This window comes from Ictidomys tridecemlineatus, chromosome 10 (assembly GCF_052094955.1).
Source record: "Ictidomys tridecemlineatus isolate mIctTri1 chromosome 10, mIctTri1.hap1, whole genome shotgun sequence".
Taxonomy (NCBI): domain Eukaryota; kingdom Metazoa; phylum Chordata; class Mammalia; order Rodentia; family Sciuridae; genus Ictidomys; species Ictidomys tridecemlineatus.
This window is the reverse complement of record NC_135486.1, coordinates 138035798-138059877: the sequence shown is the minus strand read 5'-3', so window position 1 is coordinate 138059877 and position 24080 is coordinate 138035798. Positions and strand designations below refer to the sequence as shown.

The following is a 24080-nucleotide window of genomic DNA, read 5'->3' as shown; positions in this document are numbered from 1 at the left end:
CTGAGCCAAGGGACGGACCAGCCCTTTGGGGGTTGGGAGGAAGATGTCACAGAACAAATTCATTTCGTCAACTAAGAGACTGAGGGTTAGGAATTAGAGAAGCCCACAGGATTTAGAACTTTAGTTATTGAGCACCATCCATAAGTCAGGCAATGTGCTGGGTTATCAAACAAGGGCTGAGATATGATGGGAGGCAGTTTCAAAAGGACAAGGATGTCAATGTTCCAGGCAGCGGGGGCAGCATGTGCAAAGGCCCTGGGTAGGGAGCACTTGGCTAGACCATATTTGTTCAAGATAAGAGATGGGAAGGGGCCTGACATTGACAGGCCAGAGTAAGGTGATGGGAAAACAGGATGAGTCACCTTGTTTTTGTGGTACTGGAGGTAGATCCAGGGCTTCCTGCATGCCAGGACACTGGGCAATGTATTTCCCCAACCCTTTTCATTCTGAGACAGGTTCTCACTAAGTTGCTCACACTGGCCTCGAATTTGCAATCCTATGGACCTCCTGAGTAGCTGGCATTACAGATGTGCACCACTGTTCCCACCTCATGATGAAGTTTATAGACAGGGGGTGATTTCATTTCTACCAATAAAATAATTTGGGTGTTAACCACTGGAAATGGTTTGGAAGAGACAAAGTCAGAGAGTCCAGCTCAGGGGCCATTATGCTTATCTGGGACTGTGCCCTCAGTGTGGTAATGGGACCCACAAAAGACCCTGTGACCTGTGGGAGAATTTTGTAGTTAAGAAGCCAAGTGGGGTACATGAAGGAGTGATAAGTAGGGTTTTGGCAAGGGGTCACTTGAGAAGTGCAGGCAAGGGTATTAAAGAAGACCTTGAACAGAGCAGCCAGGAGACTCAAGGTCAGGGCCACAAATAAGGAAAGGCTGGTGGTGGGTAGCACCTTGGAGCTGGGGGGTCTGGGAAGAGTGGGACTCAGGTGAGGCAAGGCCCTTCAGATTAAAGGAACATAAGATGAAAATCCAAGAGGTTAAGGATTGGATCATGCCTGGGGGGAGGCCCAGTGATTAGGCTGCCTTCTTCCCAGGAAGGAATGGGCAGTGCCAACATGGTCCAGGAAGACCCTGGTCACTTCCCACACACCTGCAGGAGATGCTGAGCAGGGGTGGGGGCAAGCAGGGTCTCAGAAATGGAAAGAAAGGCTACCCCTCTCAGCTTGGAAATCTTGCCACTGCCCCCTCCATCCTCTGCTCCATCCTGGATCAAGTAGGTGTCCCACACTGCCCACCCCCAGACACTTTGATCTTGGGTTACGGTTCATTCGTTTCCTTGGAAGTAAAGAACAGATAGGCCAAAAATAAATAAATAAATAAATAAATAAATAAATAAATAAATAAATAAATAAATAAATAAATAAATAAGAACAGATAGGCCAAGGCTGGGGTCCCAGCACTCTTGCAGGCTGAGGCAGGAGGATTGCTTGAGGGAGGGAGGGAGGGAGGGAGGGAGGAAAGATGTCTCAGGCTCAAGGTGGACCAAGATGGACTTGGTTCTCTTAAAGCAACTTTTATTACACAGCAGGGCACAAGGTGGCTGAGGGACTGAATCAAGGGACAGTAAAGCAAGTAAGGGTGTCTAGCCTGTGCTCCTGGGTAGACCTGGCCTCCTTAGAATCACAGCTTCACAGTCAGATAGCTGCAGACGTCCTCGGAGAGCCTTCCACAGGAACTCCAGGGAGCTGCCAGAGGCCAGCTTTTCCTGACACCACTTCTGCACACTTTGCAGGATATCTTTAAAAATTTTTTTCACCTTTTACCAAAAGCTCTCCTCGGCCTTTTCCTGACGTGACTGCTTTCTGCTTCCCTTGCCTGGGTTTGGTTCCCCTGGTCCTAGTGTTATGGGGAGATGCCTCAGAAAGGACTCTAAGTCTGAATTTCAAATCAAAAGAGAGCTTAATTTACCTGGCCAGGGACTGTCACCCACCGCAGAGACTCAAGCTCTGTGGGAAGACGGCAGCTTCCTGGTCCACCCAAAGAGAATATAAGCACAAAAACCACACCTCAGTGACTTGCTTATCATCATGTAAGCTAGCCAATCATAGACATTAAAACATTAATAAGTGGGATCTGTGGGCTCTAGGCAGAACTGAAATTTTCCAGGCAGCAAGCAATCAATAAACAGAAGCAAAAAACAAAACAAAACAAAACAAAACAAAAGCATTAGCTTTGCAGTTCAGTTGACCACTGTCCTGGGTTCAAGCAGGTGACAGTCGAATCCTGAATTTGGGCAGGGGATCAGTGGGGTGAGAATCTACTTCACAGTCATGTAGACCCACGAGGGCACTCACACCCAGGATGTAACCCACCATGACCACCACTGCATCCTGAGTAGGGTACAATTTGTGGGATTAAAAAGTACAGAAAGACAATTTTTATAAGAAAACAGCTTTCATTTCAGTTTCTCAGAAATAGCTCTTGTAATAGTATTTGTATAGAAGGCAGCAAAATGGAGTCTTAGGCCTGTCTATGACACTTTTTGCTTTATAATTGTCTTATCTCACAAAATCTTGTGTCTATAATCTATAACCTATAACCTACACTCTTATTGATTGTATTTATCAGTTCACACCACAACATTCCCCACTGGTTTTATGGGACTAAATCAAATCGTTGATTTATCTAAGTTTTAGTTTGAACTAAGTTTACCAAGCCATAATCATATGCTTTTAAGGACCAGCAGTTTAATCTTTAGAAGCAGGCTTCCTGTCTTTTTCTGGCCTCAAGAGTTTCCGAGGAGAGCTGTGTGCAGTGTGCATGTCTGAAAGTGAAACAGAACAGAAAGTAAAAGTCAAGAGTCCTCCAAAGACCACCTTGTAAATCCTAGCTTTAAGGTACTGTCCATGGGTCGTACTGTCCATTGTTGGTTGTACTGTCCATCGTTGGTTGTCCTGGGATGTGCCTTCTGGTGAAGCTGCCTTTTTGATCTGGAGTGATGAATCCAATGTTGTTTTCTGGCGACTTTCATAGCAGTTGGGGTGGTCAAGATGACTGGAAAGGGTCCGTGCCAGCAAGGCTTCAAGGTAGACGGGTAATGGCATTTTACCCATATCAGCTTTCCGGGCTGGAAGGAGTGGGCAAAAGTTTCTCCCGTTACCAGCTGCCGGACTGCCTTAGTTAAAGCCTGAGTCTGTTGGGAGGCTTGCTGGAGAGCCTGTAAGGACTTAAGAAGTGAGAGGTTACCTATTTCAGCTAGTTTTTATTTATCTATTTATTTTTTAATCTTTTAGTCTGGGAACCAGTGGCGGTGGTCTTAGAATAAAAGGCAAAAGGAGGCCCGTCCAGTTTATGCCAGTCTCCAAGTATAATTAGTAAGGGTGTCTTTTACAGTTTTATTTATCTTTTTTTATTGTCTTAAACTTGAAGGCCTATATATATTATAAGTCCCATTTAATTTTAAAGACTTTAGATACATTTTGAGTTACCTTAGCTGTGAAAGCTGGGCTATATCGGACCCCAAGGCTATTGGGAGGCCAAATTAGGGAACTATCTCCTGGATAATTTTTTTTTTTATTTAAATATTTATCTTTTAGTTGTAGTTGGACACAATACCTTTGTTTTTGTTTATTTATTTTTATATTTGTTTATTTTATTTATATTTATATTTCATTTATTATTATTTATATTTATATATTTTGTTTATTTATTTTATATATTTTATATAAACCCAGGGCCTTGCACGTGCTAGGCGAGCGCTCTACCACTGAGCCACAACCCCAGCCCCCTGGATAAGTTTTTTATCAGTTGCTGTCTCCGCCTTGGTGGGGAAAGCTTTCACCCAGCCTGAATACGTGTCCACAAAAACCAACAAGTTTCTATAACCACACTGTCCAGGCTTTACTTCAGTGAAGTCCATCTTTCTCCTTGTGTTTCTCCTTGCAGTCTGTAAATTGGCTCACCTTTGGATTAGGATTTACTTGAGCATAGGTCTGGCACCTGGAAGAGACTTGCTTTGTTAATTGAGTTAACTTAGGAATGTAAAAGTCTTTTAGTAACAACTTAGTCATTTTGGTACTCGACATATGTGTTTCTTGATGTAATTACTTAATGAACAGTTTTTTATTATCTCTGGCATCAGGATTCTTTTGTCCAGTAGAATCTTTCATCCGTTTTGGTCCTCAGTTGTCTTTAAGGTTTTTTCCTAGTTTCTTTTTTCTTTCTTTCTTTTTTTTTTTTTTTTTAATTCCGTATACATGGGGGAAGTGGGTAGAACACGGTTAGGCAACACAGGCAAAATTTGTAAAGTCTCTACAGGTTTTGAAATCACCTTTTTTGGCTATTTTGTCAGCAAAGGAGTTTCCTCTTGCCTCTGATGTCTCTGTGTTTTGGTGGCCTCTGCAATGTCAAACAGCCACTTTTTCTCGGTAACCAGAGGGCTTCTAGTAAAGCCAAAATTTTTTTGTATGTTTGATATTTTTGCCTCCTGAAGTTAACAGTCCTTTCTCCTTATAGAGAGCTCCATGTACATGAACAGTAGCAAAGGCATATCTACTATCAGTATAGATACTAACCGTCTTTCCTTTGTCATGTCTGAGAGCCTGGGTAAGTGCAATTAGTTCTGCCTTTTGTGCGGAAGTTTTAGGTCCCAGAACTTGAGCCCAGATAATTTTATTTACAGTGACTAGAGTTGCCCCCGCATACCTGATTCCATTTTGGATGTAGCTGCTGCCACCAGTGTAGAGTATCTCCTCTGGATCTGGCCAAGATGTGTCCATTAGATCCGGCCAGACATTCTGGAGCAGCTCCAAGATTTCCTGGCAGTTGTGCAGTGGCTTGGAGGGATCATCATCAAGTAGAAGGGTGGCTGGGTTTAAAGCTGAGGTTTTTAAGAATTTTATCCTGGGCTGGTTTAGAAGAAGAGCCTGGTATTGGGTGATACGAGCTTTGGAGAGCCAGAACTCCAGAGGGCTTTGGAGCAAGATTTCCACAGTATGTGGGCTACCACTTGTAAATCTTGCCCCAACATAAACTTATTTGCTTCCTTAACCAGGATTGCTGTGGCAGTGATGGCTCAGAGGCAGTTTGGCCATCCGGCCATAACATAGGCCAATCTTTTGGATAATATGCCATTGGATGTTTTCATGGCCCCAAAGTCTAAGTAAGCACCCCTTTTGTTATTCCCTTGACTTCATGTACAAACAGTTGGAATGGCTTTAGAACTTTGGAAGGCCAAAGCAGGTGCAGAGACTAGGGCTTGTTTCAGTTTGACAAATGCCTCTTGTTCTTTCCCAGTTCAAGTCCTCCTTTTCCCCTGTAGTAACATACAGGGGTTGAGCTAATTCAACAAAACCGAGAATCCAAAAGCGGCAATACCCAAAATTAAAACAATCATGCAGATTCCTTGCCCTAAGACTAAGCATCAGGTGTGATAGTTCTCAGAGCTAGGATGGGCTGTCTGAGTCAGGACAGGTCTACTCACCAGCCCCCAACCTGAGAGAGAGGAGCAGAGGAACTGAGAGTGTGGCTCAGCACAGAGGTGTGCTTAGCCAGGCCCAGGGTTCGATCCCCAGCATGCAAAATAAACACATAGATAACAGTATGGACTTGGGATGCAGGTGGGAAGCTCCAGAGTTCAGGTGAGGGCAGGCAGCCCAGTGAGGTAGTGTTCCATGTGGAATGCTGACCAGGTGCCCGCAGGGATCTGCACCTGGCTCAACTCCGGAGAAGCTTCTGGTGCAGCTGCTGAAGTCACAGGAATATAGGACCTGCCAGGAGCTGGGGTGGGCCCGTGAGGCCAGGGGCCCTGTAGATGGCAGGGGCGCTGCAGCAATGCTGTTCCCTCAGGGGATAGGACCAGTCCTCAGGACTCTCTGCCAGTGACTCTCTGCCTGGCTGGCCAGCCCCTCCTGACCCCTCCTGCATCATGGCCTCTCAGCATGAGGTTCCTCTACAGTTTTCTGCCAGACTTCAGCTAGCTGCCCTGGTTACTCTCTCCTGGCCAGTTCAGCACAGCTCTGCCCTGCCCTCGGTGGGGTTTTCCAGGCCAGTGGGTCAAAGCGCCACAACAGAGGGGCTTAGCCACTGGCCTCAATCCTCTCACAGAGTGGAGGCTGCAGTCTCAGATTTGGTGTGTCCAAAGTGGGATCCTTCTGAGGGACTGGGAGAAAATGCTGTTCCAGGCCTCTCTCCCAGCTTGTAGAGGGCCATCTTCCGGTTCACTTGGCATCAGGGATTTGTGCCCAAATTTCCAATTTTAATTTCTTTTTTATTTATTATTTTTTGGTACTGGGGATTGAACTCAGGGGCACTCGACCACCCTTTTTGTATTTTATTTAGAGATAGGGTCTCACTGAGTTGCTAAGTGCCTCGCTGTTGCTGAGGCTAGCTTTGAACTCGCAATCCTCTTGTCTCAGCCTCCTGAATCACTGGGATTACAGGCGTGTGCCACTGTGTCCGGCTAAATTTCCAATTTTTATAAGGACACCAGTCCTAATGGATTAGGGCCCACACTAATGGTCTTATTACTTGGTAACCTTATTAATTGGTAACCTTTGCAAAGACCCTCTCCACATGAGAGTACATTCTAAAGTCCTGGGGTTTAGGATTCCAATATATGAATTTGAGGGGGATGCAGTGGATCCCAAAATACCCTTGAAGGGAACTTGAGACAACCTCTGTAGCTCACAGAGGATGTGTGAGAGGTTCCCCTGTGTTCACTAGACTAGTTGTCTGTCACCTGCTGCTGCTGAGGAGCCCACAGCACTGTCTGCAACCCCCTTTGCACACCCAGGAAGGCCAAAACCTCCCCTGAGCCTTCTTTGAGTTCTAGAGGGAGAGGGAGAAGGGAGCTGCTCCTACTTTAGCTGAAGCCTCTCCTCTGGGTGTCACCTCCAGAAGATGGTCTGCCCCATACCATGAATGCCTCCATGGCTGCCCCTAGGGCCCCCATCCACAGCAGACTCTCTGGTTTTGTGTTTTGTTTTATTTTTTAATATATATATATTTTTGTAGATGGACACAATACCTCTATTTTATTTATTTATTTTTATGTGGTGCTGAGGATTGAACCCAGGGCCCTACATATGCAAGCAAGGGCTCTACCACCAAGCTGCAATCCCAGCCCAGACTCTCTGTTTTTAAAATTTTATTGAGATAGATTTCACATGCAATAAATACAGTTAATCCATTAAAATGCACAAGTCAATACACAGAACTGGGAAATCATTACAATGTATTTTAGAACATTTCTATTATCTTAAAAAGAAATTCTGGCCAGGTATGGTGGTGCATGCCTGTAATACCAGTGGCTCAGGAGGCTGAGGCAGGCGGATCTCAAGTTCAAAGTCAGCCTCAGCAATGGCAAGGCACTAAGCATCTCAGTGAGATCCTGTCTCTAAATTAAAAAAAAAAAATAGGGCTGGGAATGTGGCTCAGTGGTCTAGTGCCCCTGAGTTCCATCCCTGGGAGGAGGAGGAGGAGGAGGAGGAGGAGGAGGAGGAGGAGGAGGAGGAGGAGGAGGAGGAGGAGGAGGAGGAGGGAAAGAAAGAAAGAAAGAAAGAAAGAAAGAAAGAAAGAAAGAAAGAAAGAAAGAAAGAAAGAAAGAAAGAAAGAAAGAAAGAAAGAAAGAAATTCTGCCAGGCACTGTGGCACACACCTGTAATCCCAGGGACTCCAGAGGCTGAGGCAGGAAGATTGCAAATTCAAAGCCAGCCCCAGCAATTTAGCAAAGTCCTGTCTCAAAATAAAAAATAAAAAGGGCTAGGGAAGTGGCTCAGTGCTCTAGCGCCCCCAGGTACAAAAAATTTTTTTTCCACTAGAGGTGTAGCTCAGTGATAGAGCACTTGCCTAGCATTCATGAGATCCTGGGTTCCACCCCTAGTACCACAAAAAGGAAAAAAAAAAAATCTGTCCCCTGAACCATTACTTCCAAATAGCTATCTCCCCATCCCCCAATATCGTCTATCAATCAATTATTCATTTTCTGTCTATAGATTTGCCTGTTCTAGACATTCATATGCATAGAATCATACAATATGTAGCCTTTTGTGTCTGACTGCTTTAACCAAGCATCAGATTTTCAAGGTCTTATCTATATTGTAGCCTGAATCAATGCTTCACTCATTTTTACTGCTGAATGACATTCCATTCTATGAGGAGTAAACCCAGGGGTGCTCTACCACTGAACTAAATCCCCCAGCCCTTTTTATTTTTGAGATAGAGTCTCACTAAGTTGGCTGGCCTGGAACTTGTGATCTTCCTGCCTCAGATTCCCCAACTGCTGGGATTACAGACATGTACCACTGCTCCTGGCTCCTTTGCCCCCCCCCCTTTTTTTTTTGTACCCAGGGGTACTTAACCACTGAGGCACATCCCTAGTCCTTTTTTTTTTTTTTTTTTTTGGTAGTTGTAGATGGACAGCCTGCCTTTATTTTGCTCATTTTTGTATGAGGTGCTAAAAATTGCACCCAGTGCCTCAAGTGTGGCAAGAGCTCTGCCACTGAACCACAGCCCTAGTCCAGCCCTTTTTTTCTTTTTTTAATTATTATTTTGAGTCAGGGTCTTGCTAAGTTGCTTAGAGCCTCGCTAAATTGCTGAGACTGGCTTTGAATTTGTGATCTCCTGCCTCAGCCTCTTGAGCCACTGGGATTACAGGTATGTGCCATCATGCATGGCTTTCCGTTGCCCATTTTTAATTGGGTTCTTTATATTTATTGATACAAGTCGCTTATCAGATATATGAATTGCAAATATTCTCTCCTATGCTATGGGTTGTCTTTCTAAGTTCTTTATGGTGTCCTTTGAAGCATGAAAGGTTTTAATTTTGGTATTAGGACTGTACCATTTTGAAAATACAAGTAATCATTTTGATATGACATTTTTATGTAGTGGACTTGAGTATTTGCAGCTGAAGAAGTTTGCATGTAGTCTTGAAAACATCTCAGTTGCACAGGGGCCTTCTTTCCTCTGGCTCCTCCTCAACCAACTTTCAGGTATCCATCTGAGCTTCTTCCTCCCACGTTTCCTACTTCAATAACGCCCTGTTCCCATCAACCATTGATCCCAACTTTTTCTGTAAAACAGTGATTGATTCAAATCTGCCTAGTTTCTGCCACCAACTGCACCTCAGGTCCATCAGTGCTCAGAAGAAATGAAGGGCTCTCTCTCTCTCTCTTCTTTTTTTTCTTTCTTTCTTTCTTTTTTTTTTTTTGGTACTGAGGATTAAACCCAGGGGCACTCAACCACTGAGTCACATCCCCAGTCCTTTTTATATTTTATTTAGAGACAGGGTCTCACTGAGTTGCTTAGAGCCTTGCTAAATCACTGAGGCTGGCTTTGAACTTGGGATCCTCCAGCTTCAGCCTTCCAAGCTGCTGTGATTACAGGCATGCACCACCGCGCCCAGCTCTCCTTATTATTTTTATTCTCCTCCTGAATGTGGATCCCTGTTTCCCTCTCCTACTTGGCTGGTTCTTGTCCTCATGCTAGTCTGGGTGTCAGGAACAACTGGGGACAACTTCCCATTAAAGCTAAATGCCATCACAAAGTGACCCACTAAGTGACTCCACCTATGGGGAGTGGACACCTCTCAACCAGCCTGGCTCTATAGGCAATATAGAGTGGTCCCTGGGAGGGAGGACTTGGAAGGGACATAGCCATGCCATGAGAGCTAGCCTCCTTGACCATCAGGGTGCAATCACCCACAAGCTTGTTAAAATATAGATGCCAGACCTCACTCCCAGAATGAGGATTCAGAGTGAGGGAATGGGATCCACATATCTAAATTCTCATCTGGTGATTCTGATATGGACTATTCCAGGAGCCTATTTCCAGAGACAGTGATGAAGGTCTTGAGTCTTTGGGGAATTGGGATGAAAGAGGAATCCTGGGTTTCATCTACTCTTTAGCCTAGGACTAGGGCCTCCAGGAGTGCTGAGAAGGTATTGAGGAGACTTGAAAGAGGGATCTGTCCATGTCTTCCCCGCAGCAGGGGCCACCTGGAGCCAAATTGTGCTAAATGAAGCTCCAGTCACTCCTGCAGGCCAGGAGAGGATGTTCAGGATAGGAGGGTGTCTACTTGAATGGGGGAAGTCCTGGGGTTAGGGTGGTTTCCAGGCTGTGTGGCCTGGGTTCAGGACAACTAGAAAGGAGGTTAATGGGGACAGAGGTGGGGAGTACCATCCATGTGGCCACTGATGGCACCCAGGATGTGAGGCACGGATCTGCAAGGAGATCTCCAGGCTTAGTCTGGGCCCCCCATCATATTTGCAGTGGGACAGTGTGGCACCAGGTCAGGTGAGAAGATTCAAGGAAACTGGGCAGCTGTGTGTGGGAGGCCGGACACTGCTGCCTGCGTGGTGGGGGACAGAGATTCCAAGGACTGAGTTCCAAGAAAGCCAGGCTGTTCTGGGGAAAGGAAAGTCCTACTGGGGCAGCGGGTGGCCGAGATGTAGGCCAGGCTGTCCCCTCCCTATGACCGCAAGGGGGACCGCAGAGTATGTGTAAGTGTTCAGTCCCCGTGCTTAGCTCTGCCTCTTGCCCCCTCCCCGCCCCCATTGCCTCGGCATCCCGCCCCTTCCCCAGGCTCAGGAGTAGAGTCTGCACCGTCTAAGGAGGCTGCTCTTGCAGGTGCCCAAGGAGCACGGAGGTCACCGCGCGCTGGTGCCCATTGGCGGCGGGTGCCACCCAGAGAGCACTGGAGGTAAAGTCCAGGTGGCAGCCGGACCTCCCCAGGGAATCTGACCAGTTCTGTGCTGGAGGGAGCTACGCGGAGGGGACAGACTAACAGCCCCACGCAAGGTCCAGCAGAGACTCCGGCCCTGCTCGGTGTAGGGCGCTGTTCCGCTCAGGACGTCCCTGCCCTCAGCAGAAGAGGACGCCCGCCAGCAGGGGCAGGAGGGACAGCAGAAGCAGCGCGGGCGGCCTCTCGGAGGCCTGGTTGAGCTCGCACCGACAATCACAGGTTCCGGGCTTGGGGGTCGGTTTGCGGGGCTCAGGAGTGTGAGGGACAAAGTCGGGGGCCGGGCAGTCCAGCCACTTGGGCCCCATGGGCTGCGGGGAGTCCGGCGCGGTCTTGACGCTGCCTTTGGGAAAGCGCCAGTAGTGGGCGCCCTTGAAGAAGAAGGTGTCACCTGTGGCGGAGGAGACTTTTCAGGCGTTGGTCCAGGCCTGCCCCAAGCCGCGCCCCTCTTGCTTCACCCCGAGTCCCCCTGGGACCGGCGACCGCCAGCCCCCTCCCCTGCGTCCCCGGACCTGTGTTGCCGACAGTGACATCGTCGGGGGCGGGAGGCGCCCCTTCCCAGAGGCTCAGGTCGCGCGGGTAGCCCGGGTCCGGGCGCGAGGCCGCCTCGTCGTACCGCCAGTACTGCTGTCCCCGGATCAGGTAGGTCTTCCCGTTGAATGGCCACGAGAACGCGGCGTCTACGACCTCGCCCGGCGGCAGCCCTAACTCCTCGAGCGGCCGCGCTGCGCCCTCTAGCTGCCGCTCCCGGAACACCCAGAACTGCGGGCCTGGAGGGAGGCAGCCTGGTCACCAGCACGGTTCCGGAGCCGGTTCGGACCCGGCCACCTGGGGCCCTACTCACCGCTGAAAAGGAGGATTCGGCCATCTCCGCGCCGAGCATAGGCGGCCTGGATGACCCTCACGTGCGAGGGCAGCCCCTCCCAGAAGCGGTGCACCCGGGCAGGTCGGGGCGACACCAGCTGTCCTGAGGGCTGGAGGCGCCAGAACCAGGGGCCTTAGGGGCAAGAAGGGGAGGGCATGGGGTCATGACATGGTAGGAGGACGCCCCGCCCCCGCCTAGAGTGTGTGGCCGAGGGAGGGCTGGGTCTTCCCACCCCACAAGGTCCCTTGCACACTACCCATCTGTCCATCTGGGGTGTCCATCTGGAAATCAAGGGCGACTCAATCTAGGGCGTCGGACTCCTTTTGGCTTGCCCAGGAGTTCCCATTTTTTAGCACTAAAAATCACACTTCCCAGGGAACGTTGAAGCCTGTGGTGGGGGTCACCTGAAGTGTACAGGAAGCCAACCATGGTGCCAAGGGAGTCAGGGACCAACCAAAGGGACTTACCTTTGAAAAAGAAGGTTTCACCGCGGATGTTGGCAATGGCATCAAAACTGCCCTCACATCGATCAGGGACAGGTGCCGAGGGGCTGGGTAGGAAAGGTGAGTGAGCAGAAGGCGGGCTTCTTCATCCCTTACCCTCCACCACAGTCCTGAAAGGCAGGGCTCACTGTCCCATCTCACCTAGGACACTGGGGCTAGGGAACTGGTCATCCAAGGTCACACAGCTAGTGGGGAACTCACCTGTCAGGGGGCAGGACAGAGGGCCTTGGAGGAATCAGGGGTTTCCTTGTGGGCTGGTCATTTGGGGTTTGAGGCACTTTCCCTGCAAGAAAAGTCAGACAGGTGTGGGCTCCCTGGGCCTGCTCAGAGGCTATGGGAGAGCCACAGCAGAGTGACTCAGGGCAGGTCCCTCATTGCCATACCATACAGCTGCTGCAGGCCATCACGGTCATCCTGGGACAGGCGGTACTTGTCAGGGTCACCCACTGGGCCCTGGTAGAAGGGCCTCATAATGGAGTTGGGTGCGGAGGAATGGCCCAGACCCAGGGCGTGGCCAAACTCGTGAACAGCTACAGCAAACAGGTCAGTACCCTCACCATCTGGGGAGGGGAAAAGAAGGTTGGAGCTGAGGGCACCCCACACTTGGAAAGAATGCATGGGAAGTGGGACCTGCTGGTCTGCAGGAAGCACCGAAAGACCCTTGGGAGGGGACTCCAGCCTCCTCTGCCCTGACCCCTCATTGAGCCATGTTATTACTGAATTCTTTCAGCAAATATTTTTTGAATTGCCCTAGTTGATGGTGCTGATACTGGGTACAGGGATGAAGAGACCCAAGAATGGACAGAGGAAGAGTGACCTTACACAAGTGCAGCCCCTCTCTTGAAGGGAAGACTGCTTATAGAAGCTCAGAGCAGCAAGAACCCTGGGTGCCTGTAGTTCTCTCCAGGAAAACCGTGCTTTGGAGCATTCCCTCCTCTAAGATCTAGTCCATGAGCAGAGGTCCCTGTTCCCCATCCCCAACCCAGGTCCCTCCCACTCACCTTTCATTTCCTCTGCCCCTATTCCTTGGCCCACATTCCCACATCCTCTGTCCCCCCTCTGCCATCTCCCCTGCCCACAGCTCCCCTCTCCCCTCCCCCTCCCCCTCCCTGGAGTCCTTGCCCCTCCTCTCCCTGGCCTTGTTCCATCTCCACAGGAACATGGAACTCCCTCCAGTATGCACTCTCAGACCACAGCCTCTCTCAGCCTCTTCCCACCACAGAAACTTCTTCCCTGGAGATCCAGCTCCAGCGACTGAGGGCCTAGTTCCTCATCGATCTGCCTGGCTCCTGCTCCCGTCAAAGGCCCCACCCAGAAGAGGCAGTGACAGAGCCAGGCAACACATCAGTGAGCATGTATTTCTGCAGATGTTGATCTAGTTTGTGGGAATCTCTAACTAGGGCTAGCAACATTGAAAACAGCATTATTGGAAATGGCCTGGCGAATTGAAAAGCAAGTTTCTCTAAAGCCCCTGAGGGCTGATACCTAAGTATGGGAGCGGTAAATCCTAGGAGGCCTCATTTACCTCTCAAACCTCCACTTCCTATCCTCATTTTATAGAGGGGGGGATTGAGGCCAATTGCCCTGCCTGTGCACCCTCAAAACTGCAAATGTCTGATCAATTTCCACATTGACTGCAGGTCTTATTATTGTTCCAAATCCTTTTTCTGAGAAATTGGAGGAAGTTTGGTGTCTCAACTCGCGAGAGCTTTGTTCTTTCACCTTCTTCCCTTGCTTCATCTCTACTTTGGGGACATGGGGTTTCTGAGCCAGGCAACCCTTCCTACACCCTTCTCACGCCATGCAGCTGGGGAAATTACACAACCGTGCAGGCCTAGCCCCACCAGAGTCCTGATGGGTAGTGTGCAAGGGACCTGACACCTCCTATCATCCCTGCCCTTGTCCCAGCAAGCAACTCCTCTACTCTCTCCCCTCAGCTTCCTTTCCATGTCCACAAGGCCCCAAAGCTGCAACCCAGTCATAAGTCCCACCTTCAGATGACAGATGCTAACAAGCACACATCCTGCTTCATCAAGTCCAATGGAATCTGTGACCTGGGGCAGATACCCAGTCACACTGCTTTCTGCAGTCCCTCCTCAGCCACGTTCCTTAGTCAATAATCTAAACTCAGTCCAGTTCTTTAGCTCCTTTCATACCTGAACCCATTGCAGTTTGGGATCTTCCCCCAGTGATGGAGTCTGCAGACACTAAGAATGTCACTTGTTTCCTGGATGACCAAATCTAATGCCCGTAATTTACTGAGTTTGTTTGCTGTAGCCATTGCTGACCACTTCCTCCTTGACTCTTGTTCTTCATCACCTTTTGGCCTGTTCTTTCTCCATCTCTGTTAATTCCTCTTCCCCAGCCACCCACCTCTTAGCCCTGGGGCTCTCCACAGCTCTGTCCTTAACCTTTACATGCTACATTTTCTTCCTGGTAAGCTTACAAACCCCAAGGACACTAACTCTGCCCCCAGGTTCAGCTCTAATAAGGGTTGGCAGTGCTTAGAGCACCATTCTGCACCAGACTCTGAGCAAGTAAAGGGCTGGAGGTAGATTACTCATCTAATCCACAGACCACACTGCCAGCAGGTACTGTTCCCATCCCCCATTTCTCAGTTGAGGAAATTGAGTGCAACGTGGTTAAGTAACTTGTACACATTACAAGTGGAGGAACCCTGACTTGATTCAGCTTCAAAGCCCACCTGCTTGGGTTGTGGGTACAGCCCAGTGGTACAGCACTTGCCTAGCATCTGAGAGGCCCTAGGTTCCATATCGAGAACCACAAAAATATATAAATAAAAAAATTTAAAAGCCCACCTGTTTAATTCTGCAGGACATTGCCTCACTGTCATGGATGCAGTCTCTGATGAGCTGTCAAGCCCTGACAGAGCCTGAGCACCAACTCCAGCTGCCCCTGCCCCACTCAGGCTCCCCCCAGCAGCTCACAGACAAGGACTGGCAATGTAAGTCTGGGAAGAGCCAGCCCTGCCCCAGGCTGTTCCCACTAGAGAGCTCCAGGGGAGCAGTCTCCTCTCCAGCTGAGACCACATCCTTGCTCAGCTTCTCACCCCCTCTTCCTTCCCTTTCCCAAGTGCATGCCCCTGAGAAACTGCTTGCATAACAATTTCCATCTAGGCCTTCACTTCCAGGGAACCTGACCTAGGAAGGAGCCCAAGTCTAGAGCATGATTCTCAGTGCTTGTAGCATCCGCATGGAACACTGGTGCACGGCAAACAGGCTCCACACCTGCACTCCTCCCACCTTGGGCCAGCCTGATGCCCTCCCCCATGTGCACTAACAGCAGCCATCCTCCAGGACCTATGCTGGATCCTGGATGTCATTACACACTTCTTGTCTCCTGGTCCCCAGAATCCAGCCAGATCTTTGCTCATCCCATCCCTCCTGGCTTCCCTCAGATCCAAACCCCCACCCCATGGCCCACCTCCATCTTTTACCTGGACCCTGCAGCAGCTTTGCCTCCCTGTCTCTCTCTACCCCCTCATACAGCCAGCAATATTTCTAGAATGCAAAATCCTTTGATGGGGCTGGGGTTGTGGCTCAGTGGTAGAGCACTTGCCTAGCATGTGTGAGAAACTGTGTTTGATCCTCAGCACCACATAAAAATAAACAAATAAAGGCATTCTGTCCATTTACAACCACCAAAAAAAAAATTTAACAAAAATCCTTTGAGGGCTGGGGATGTGGCTCAAGCGGTAGCGCGCTCGCCTGGCATGCGTGCGGCCCGGGTTCGATCCTCAGCACCACATACCAACAAAGATGTTGTGTCCGCCGAGAACTAAAAAATAAAACATTAAAAATTCTCTCTCTCTCTCTCTCTCTCCTCTCTCACTCTCTCTTTAAAAAAAAAAAAAAAAATCTTTTGATAGCTCCCCACAGCCTCCAGAGCCCCACTGTCCAAATTCTTCCACTTGCTCTTGAAGGTCCATTATGATCTACGACCCACCATTCATCCTATGCCATCTCCTTTCCAAAGCCAGATTTTTGCCTTCTTGCCTCAGACTATGTCTCCCCCCGCCCCCCTCTTCCTGAGTACCTGGCACTCTGCTAGCTCACTGGCTTTGCTTTCTCATTGTGAGAGTTCTGTCTGCCCCCCACCCCACCCGCCTACCCATGCAGCCTTGCTTCTTGGTGCTCAGTGCATATTTATATTGAATGAATGGAGTCACCCCTTCACCTCTGAGCAGCCCTAGGCTCTAGGACTTCCTCAGCTGTGACTGCAGGCCATTGAGTCACTGTGTGTAGTAACTGCCTATTATTCTTTTGCCTTAGCTGCTGACAGAAAGGTGGCTTAGGCTCTGTAAGTCAATCCAGCTGAGAGCTAGGCACCTGGTAGTCCTCTGCAATGGTTAATTTTATGTGTCAATTTGGCCATGCCATGATGCCCAGGGGTTTGGTCAAAACGAGTCCAGATGTTGTGAAAGTAATTTGAAGATACGACTAACATCTACTATCAGTAAAGCAAGTCATTCCAGTTGGGGTGGTCTGTGTCCAAACAGGTCACTCCCCGTGAGCAGACTGAGGGCTTTGGGGAAAGAGTTTTGCCTCAAGACTGTGACAGAAACCCAACTAAGTTTCCAGCCTGCCCTACAGATTGGCCTCGTTCACCCTACAATCCCTGGGAGCCAATTCCTTACAACAAATCTCTACACACACACATCGCACACACACATCTTCTTGGTAATTTCTCTGGAGACCCCCAACTTATACAACCTCAACTGATCAATTCATTTAAACCTCAGACATATCTTTAACTTGGGTTCCAAACTCAGAACCACAAAAATAAAATTTTTTTATAAAAAGCCCCCTGCTTCATGCTGTGGGACACAGTCATCAACACAGGGTCTGACTAGCTGTCATTCCTGACAGAACCTGGTCACCAGCCCCAGCTGCCCCTTCCCTTCTTAGGTTCCCACCAGCAGCCCAGGAACTGGGGAGAGGACCTCTCCAAAGATGGGAGGTTTTACCTTGCGACCCAAAAGTCCAGATCTCCTCATCATCAAAGTGAGTGTCCCCGGAGATTGGGTGCTCCCCAGGGAAGAAGGCATGGGCAAGGGTGCCGCCCAGCCCGTCGAAGGGGTAACTGTCCTGGTGGTAGGCTCGGGCAAAGTCGATGAGGATGTCAGCCTCCTGGTGCTGGGAATTCACCTCCTGGAACGTGAGGCCTGACTCAACACCCCAGACGGTCAGGGCATAGCTCATGAGGGTCCGCACTATCTGAGGGTTCAGCAGGGAGCTCTGGGGGAAGGACTGTACCCTGAGGAGAGAGGAGGGGAGCAGGTGGAGATAGAGGCAAGGGCAGACATGCAAGCCTGGGACCCAGCAGGCAGGCCCAGGGGAGGGCAGGCCCCAGGACCTACCTCCAGGTCAAGATTCGCTTCCTCCACACACTGCCACTCAGAGCATAGCGGCGGCGCCGTCTAACCAGCCCTGCAGGCCCCAGCACGTCAGGCAGGGAGCAACGGGGCTTGTGCATGGTTTCTATAGTCCTTTTATCTGTGGGAGACCATGAGGGACAGGGTCAGCAGCAGGAAAGCTTACCCTAACCATGCACCAGTTATCCTTATTCATGGGGAAAGGGAGGCTCTGAGAGGTAAAGTCATCACGGGATGCTGATCAAGTCCCAAGTCCCCAGACTAGGAGAGATCTCCGACCCCTGTGCCAAGCCACTGTCCCAGGTTGGGTCTCCTGGGAACCCCCTTTTCTAGTTCAGCTCCATTCCCAGCTACCACCTCATTTTTAGGTTTTGTTTATTTTTTTTTTTCTGTGCTGGGGATCAAATTCCTCATTTTCAAACTAAGGTCAAACCACATATTATCGGTTGAGGTGACAAATAAAACTTGAGAACATACAGATGCCAGACCCTGTTCTAGGCTGTTCCAAGAGTGAATGAGGCAGAATCTTCCCCTAGTTAACATTCTTAAGCTCCTTTTCCACCCCATTTAACTCCACAGAGGTCAGACATGGTGGCAAATGCCTGTAATCCCACTGACTTGGGAGGCTGAGGCAGGAGGATTGTGAGTTCAAGGGCAGCCTCAGCAATTTATTGAGGTCCTAAGCAACTTAGTGAGATCCTGTCTCTAAATAAAACGTAAAAAGGGCTGGAGATGTGACTCAGTGGTTAAGCGACCCTAGGTTCAATCCTTACCACCTACCTCTAAAATGCATGCCCTCAATTCAACTGCTCTGGCTACACCCCCCACTCCAGGCCATCTGGGGCTACAACTGCCTCCTTCCTGTTCTCCAGGAGCCCCACCTCCACCCTCAGCAACCAAGTTTAAAACTGCAAGTCAGACTGAGTTGTTTTTCTTCTTCAAATCCTTTTCTGGTTATTATCACTCAGAATCAAAACCCAAACATTTTTGAGTCCCTTTATTCAAGTTCTTTTTTTTTGATACTGGGGATTGAACCTGGGGGTGCCTTACCACAAAGCTCTATCTTATTTATTTTTTGAGACAGGGTCTCAACAAGTTGCTGAGAGTCTTGCTAAATTGCTGAGGCTGGTCTGGCTAAATCTATGGGATTACAGTCATGCACCAAGGTTTCCAATTAGACCCCTACCTAAGCGCTTCAGGTTTCTTTTACTCCAGGCACATAAAGTTGTGCCTGTCCCGGGGTCTTTTCACTTGCTGAGACATTTTCTCTTACATCTTCCCTTGACTACTCTTCCTTTTTGTGGTCTTGCATCATGTGACATCTTTCAGAGGCCTAGCTGGGTGTGGCCTAGCTACTTGGGATGCTGAAGCGAGAGAACTGAAAGCTCAAGGCCAGTCTGAGCAACTTAGGAAACCTTGTCTCAGAATTAAGAAAAAAAAAAAAAAGGTGCTGGGCATGTGGTTTAGTGGTAGAGTGTTTGCCTAGAATGCTTAAAGCTCAACATCAAAGAGGGGAAAAGTGCCAGGCAGGCGTGGTGGCACACGCCTATAATCTCAGCACCTGTAATCCCAGTGGTTTAGGAGGCTGAGACAGGAGGATCTCAAGTTCAAAGCCAGCTCAGCAAAAGTGAGGCTTTAAGCAATTCAGTGAGACTCTGTCTCTAAATAAAATATATAAAAGGGCTGGGGATGTGGCTCAGGGGTCAAGTGCCTCTGAGTTCAATCCTTAGTACAAAAAAAAAAAAAAAGAAAGAAAGAAAGAAAAAAAAAGGTGGGGGGGGGCGTACCCAGCTCTGGATATTATTAGCATTTTATTTTCTTCAAAACACGATCATTTGAAACTATCTTGCATATTTATGTTCCTGATCTGCCTTTCTTCTCCCTCCAGAATGTTAGCTCCAGGAGTGCAGGGGCCTATTTCCAACAGTACTTTAACAGTGGAGCCTAAAATAGATGAAAACATAAAGAGATTCTCAGTAAAGGTGTATTGAAAGGTGAATGCCCCGCACAGTGCCACTCATCAGTAATCCTGGCTACTCAGGAGGTTGAGGCAGGAGGATTTCAAGTTCCAGTCCAGACTGGGCAATTTATCAAGACCCTGTCTTAAAAAATAGGAAGGTCTGGGGATGTAGTCCAGTGGTAAAATACCCCGGCTTCAATCCCTCAGGGTGTTTGGGGGATGGGGGAGATAAATGCCTGAGAACCACAGGGGCTTGTGGCTGGAATTTGAGCTCAGCATCCTCATAAGCTCCTGTGATTCAAGAGCGCTGAAGTTTAAGGACTGCAGGATGATGATGGTCAGGTTAGGGGCAGTGGCAGGGCTGCAGCACTTACCCAAGCGTCCTGTCTCAGGCAGCCCAGCGAACCTCTGCATGACTTTGATGGCATCACGCAGCTTCTCAGGGCTCTGCAGCTGGGCCTGGGCAGGATCTGGTGTTGGTAAGTAGCCATAGAGTCTCAGCCAGTCCTAGGATCAGCGGGGACGGATGAAGTCAGAAGCTCACCACCATCCTGGAAGCCCCTGCCTTCCAGAGCCAGAGCCCTCAGTTCTGGGATGCAGGCCTGTTCCACCTCCCAAGGTCCCCACCTTCCAGCTCCAGGTTTGCCAGTCTTCATTTGGACCCAGGAATTGAGGCCCAAATCCCATTCCAGCTCCTTTCCTGACCTCCAATTCCGGGCTCCAAAACTGACAGATTCAATAATCCGGGTTCCCAGACTCCATCCCCAGTCACTCTTCGGACGTTTTAATCTGGCCCCTCCATCCTCCAAACCCAAAAGTTCAGGAGCTCGGCTTTCCTCTCCCAGCCTCCCTGAGGATCCCAGAGGACCGGGGACCCCGGCTCACCACGCCCAGGCTCACGTCCTGCGCCGAGGGCTCAGAGGCAGGTGCTGACCGCGCGAGCAGAAACAGCGGCGTCAGGAACCGGAGTCCGAGCGCCAGCGGCCGCATGGCGCGCTTCAGCCAGGGCAACCAGGGGGCCCGAAGGAGGCCTGACCCAGGTCACTCGGGGACCTGGGGAAGGAGGTCAAGGGCCCAGAGAGGATTTCGCGGGGTGGATAAGATGGACAGGAGGTGTTAAAGGGCCTGGGAAGGATGGGAGAGGATGCAGGGCGGCGACAGCAGAGGAGCAGGGGAACAGGGTTGCACGCGGGGGGGGGGGGTCCGGGTTGGGCGGAGGATCTCGAGAGGATTGAGAGGGCCCCGAGCGGGTGAATGTCCAGTGACTAGGTCAGCCGGGCTGCCGCTCGGCGTCGCATCCGGCCCGGGTACTGAGCGGCGGCCCTCTTCTACCCTCGCGGTCCGAGGGCGGGGTGTGGCCGGGCGGGGCGGGATCACCCCCAGGAGCGGTGCGGGAAACTGCCCAATCTTCGGGCGTCCAGCGAGAAGGGGCGGACCAGGCGGTGGCCCCCCCCCCCCGCCCCTCGCCGGGACCCAGGGACCCTCCTCCCAGCTCTTCAAAGCGCCAAAGGAAGGCAGGATGCGCGGGTGGGGCACTCTGCGCCCCCAGGCTTCTCCTCCCTCCGCCCGGGCTGCAAGTTTCTCTTCCCAAAAGCCAACGCCAGTGGGATTCCCTGGAGGAGCTAGCTTCTGCTTTCTCAGGACCGCGAGGCCCGGGAGGGGCGACCCGGCCACCCTCCTCCGCCCGCAGCATTCCCGGGACCCGCGGCGCGCAATGGAGTGCCGGGGGGTTTCCGGGCAGCAGGAGGCTGGGAAGACAGGTGTCCTTCCCCGCTGTGCGCCAAGCGGCTGCCGGTCCCGAATCCTTCCACCCGCCCTCGTGGCTGTGCGCATCTCTGCCTTGATGCACCGTGGTGTTGGCACCCAAGACGCCGGCGGTGCTCTGGGACCACAGTCCCTTTCCCGGGCACTAGGCATTTAAATCCAAAACCTCCACGCAGAAGCTCGGGTCCCTGCCGGGTGCCTGCAGCAGCGGACGAAGGAGGAGCTGGATGGGAGGCAACTGATGGTAAGATCTGGGCACCAGCAGAGCCTCCCCAAACGCCTAGGGCTCGGGCCGGCTGTTGCAGAACCCAGAGACTTCTGGAGCCAGAGGGCTTCCCGGCCAGGGGCGGAGTCCCGAGTGAGTTTGACCGCTCAATCCCTGGAGTGGCCAGGAGGGGGGAGCCCCAAGGGGCTCCATCCGCATCTTATTTCTTTGTGTTTGCAGTACCGGATCCATCTGAACCCAGGGCCTCACACTTGCTAGGCAAGGGCCCTTCCACTGAGTTACATCCTCAGCCCCACCTACCTTTATTTATTTATTTTGGCACCAGAGATTGAACCCAGGGGGTGGTTGACCACTGAGCCACATCCTCAACCCTTTTGTTTTATTTTTAGACAGGGTCTCCCGGAATTGCTGAGGGCCTTGCTAAATTGCTGAGGCTAGCCTCAAACTTTCGATCCTCCTGCCTCAGCTTCCAGAGTCCCTGGGATTATAGGTGTGTGCCACCACACCTTGCTCCCACCTGCATTTTAGACAAAATAGCTAGCAGGGCTGCCATGACAAAATACTACAGACTGTGTGGCTTCCACAGAAATTTTATTTTCTCATGGTTCTGGAAGCTGGAAGTCCAAGACCAAGGGGCCAGCAGGGTTGGTTTTCTCTGAGACCTCCCTCCTGGGCTCGCAGAGGGCCACCCTGCTGTCTCTTTATATGGTCATCTCTCTGTGCCAGCACATTCCCTGATGGCTCTTCCTCTTGCAAGGCCACCAGTCACTGAGCCACACAAAAGGCCTTGTTTTAACTTGATCACCCTTTATAGGCCCTGGCTCCCGATACAGTCCTGTTGTCAGACGCTGGGGTTAGAGCTTCAGTGCAAGAATTCTGAGGGAACAGGATATAGTTCATAAAGATCCTGTGTTGGCCATCAGATGACTGGCAAAAATTTAAAAACCTGCTGGTGACAGGTGTTAGCTAGGTGTGGCAAAGGTGAAATCAGCGCTCAATGATGGGAATGTTTTGTGGTTGCTTTAGGATGGGACCAACCCTTCACCCCGAATTTGGTTCAGATTGGAGACTGGTGAGGCACATGCAGAGTTTGCTTACCTGTGCTGAGGCTTTCCAGGCCGCAGGCAAGCTCTTCCACAGGTCTGGAAATGGTCTGAGAGGGGCTTTCATTGGGATGAGTGGCTGAGGCTGGGGCAAAGTTTCCCTGGAATTGGCCAGGACTTTCCAGGTTTAAAATTCCCTCCAGACTTTGGAAGAGAAGGCTTAAGGCCTCCTCCATTTGCCGGGATGTGAGCAAAGGGGAAGAGGGAGGAAGGGGCTTTGAAGTAATTAGCAGTCCCACATAAAAAAATGGAGTCCGCTGGGAGGGGGTGGCACAAGCCTGAAATTCCAGCGGCTGGGGAGGCTGAGACTGGAGGATTGCAAGTTGAAAGCCAGCCTCAGCAACAGTGAGGCACTAAGCAACTCTGTGAGACCCTATCTCTAAATAAAATACAAAATAGGGCTGGGGATGTGGCTCAGTGGTTGAATGCCCCTGAGTTCAATACATGGTACCAGGAAGAAAAAAAAAAAATGGAGTCGAACTCTTTATTACAGTGTCAAATGAAAACCTGAGCGAGGAGGGCTTGGGTTGTAGCTCAGTGGTCAAGTGCTTGCCTCACTCTTGTGAGGCCCTGAGTTTGATCCTCAGCACCTCATAAAAATAAATAAATAAAATAAAGGTTTTATGGGGCTGGGGCTGGGGCTGTAGCTCAGTGGTACAGCACCTGCCTTGCATGGGTTCAATCCTCCACCTGGGTTCAATCCTAAGCCACCATAGAAAAAGATATTGTGACTATCTACAACTAAAAACAAATTAAATAAAAATAAAGATATTATGTCCAACTACAATTAAAAAATAAATATAGGGCTGGGGATATAGCTTAGTTGAGTGCTTGCCACGAATGCACAAGGCCTCTGGGTTCAATCCCCAGCACCCATGTACACACACAAAAAAAGAAAACTGGCAAATCTTACTGTATGTTAATTGTACTTAAATAAAATTGATACAAAAATTGTTTTAAAAAATAAATAAACATGGAGTGTCGGTCTGTTCACACTAGGAAATTACTATTATTTACTTACTTGGATAGTACTCTCAGTGGTATAACTTCTTCTCCCATTTTATGTCTCTCTTTATGTTTTTTCTTATGCTTTCTCTTTGTTTTTAGAGAACCATCTTTTATGTCTCCACCATCCTTTTCCTCTTCTGTAGAGCATTCTAAGTCTAGAGAAATGTAAAGGGATTTGTAACTGCAATGCATTTGAAACAGGTTTCCATTGAATGTAAAGGCAAACAGATTTCAGCATATCTGATTGTAAACTTAATACCTCTGTTTTCTTTTGAAACTTCAGAAGCTTCTTTTATAATGTCTTTTTGAGCCATTTTCTTCACTTTAGACTTGGGAGCTAAGCACTCTGCATCTCCAGAACTGCTTCTTTTCCTCTTCCCTGTTTTGCTTTCAGGGTTTGGACCTACCTACCTCAATAGCTTTTGCTGCTTGCTCTTTTGTTTCAAATTCCACAAAGGCAAATCCCTTTGGATCTCCAGTAGATTTATAATGTGGTATACTTATATAAACCACATTGCCACATTTCCCAAATACTCTTTCAATCCAGCTGTGATTAACA

General features: G+C 49.8%; 1 protein-coding gene and 1 long non-coding RNA gene across 3 annotated transcripts; one reads left to right on the top strand and one right to left on the bottom strand.

Moving 5' to 3' along the window:
* Nucleotides 1-2762: 2762 nt before the first annotated feature.
* On the top strand, nucleotides 2763-22708 carry LOC106145289 (uncharacterized). 2 transcript variants are annotated; one of them, XR_013427094.1, is made up of 8 exons: nucleotides 2763-2853; nucleotides 10586-11339; nucleotides 11938-12125; nucleotides 12456-12608; nucleotides 12820-13412; nucleotides 14901-15030; nucleotides 15203-17089; nucleotides 19813-22708. It is a non-coding gene; the product is annotated as an uncharacterized LOC106145289 (long non-coding RNA). The 2 variants fall into 2 exon arrangements; XR_001230145.4 differs by having other exon boundaries at nucleotides 10586-12125.
* Nucleotides 9219-20864, bottom strand: Mmp25 (matrix metallopeptidase 25). Its single transcript, XM_005337866.5, has 10 exons — nucleotides 20306-20864; nucleotides 19795-19927; nucleotides 17446-17581; nucleotides 17053-17342; nucleotides 12449-12625; nucleotides 12267-12348; nucleotides 12030-12112; nucleotides 11542-11694; nucleotides 11210-11467; nucleotides 9219-11088 (listed from the first exon to the last, which is right to left on the bottom strand). The coding sequence occupies exons 1-10, from the start codon at nucleotides 20408-20410 to the stop codon at nucleotides 10820-10822; spliced, it is 1686 nt and encodes a 561-aa protein (XP_005337923.1). The 5' UTR covers nucleotides 20411-20864; the 3' UTR covers nucleotides 9219-10819.
* Nucleotides 22709-24080: the final 1372 nt, after the last annotated feature.

What these genes read in the sequence shown, in the direction of transcription:
- Mmp25 (XM_005337866.5), bottom strand. Translation starts at nt 20,410, where the DNA reads ATGCGGCCGCTGGCGCTCGGACTCCGGTTCCTGACGCCGCTGTTTCTG. An exon ending in AAGCGAATCTTGACCTGGAG is followed by an intron (nt 17,343 to 17,445) that starts GTAGGTCCTGGG and finishes CTCTCTCCTCAG; the next exon opens with GGTACAGTCCTTCCCCCAGA. An exon ending in CCGAATCCTCCTTTTCAGCG is followed by an intron (nt 11,468 to 11,541) that starts GTGAGTAGGGCC and finishes GCCTCCCTCCAG; the next exon opens with GCCCGCAGTTCTGGGTGTTC.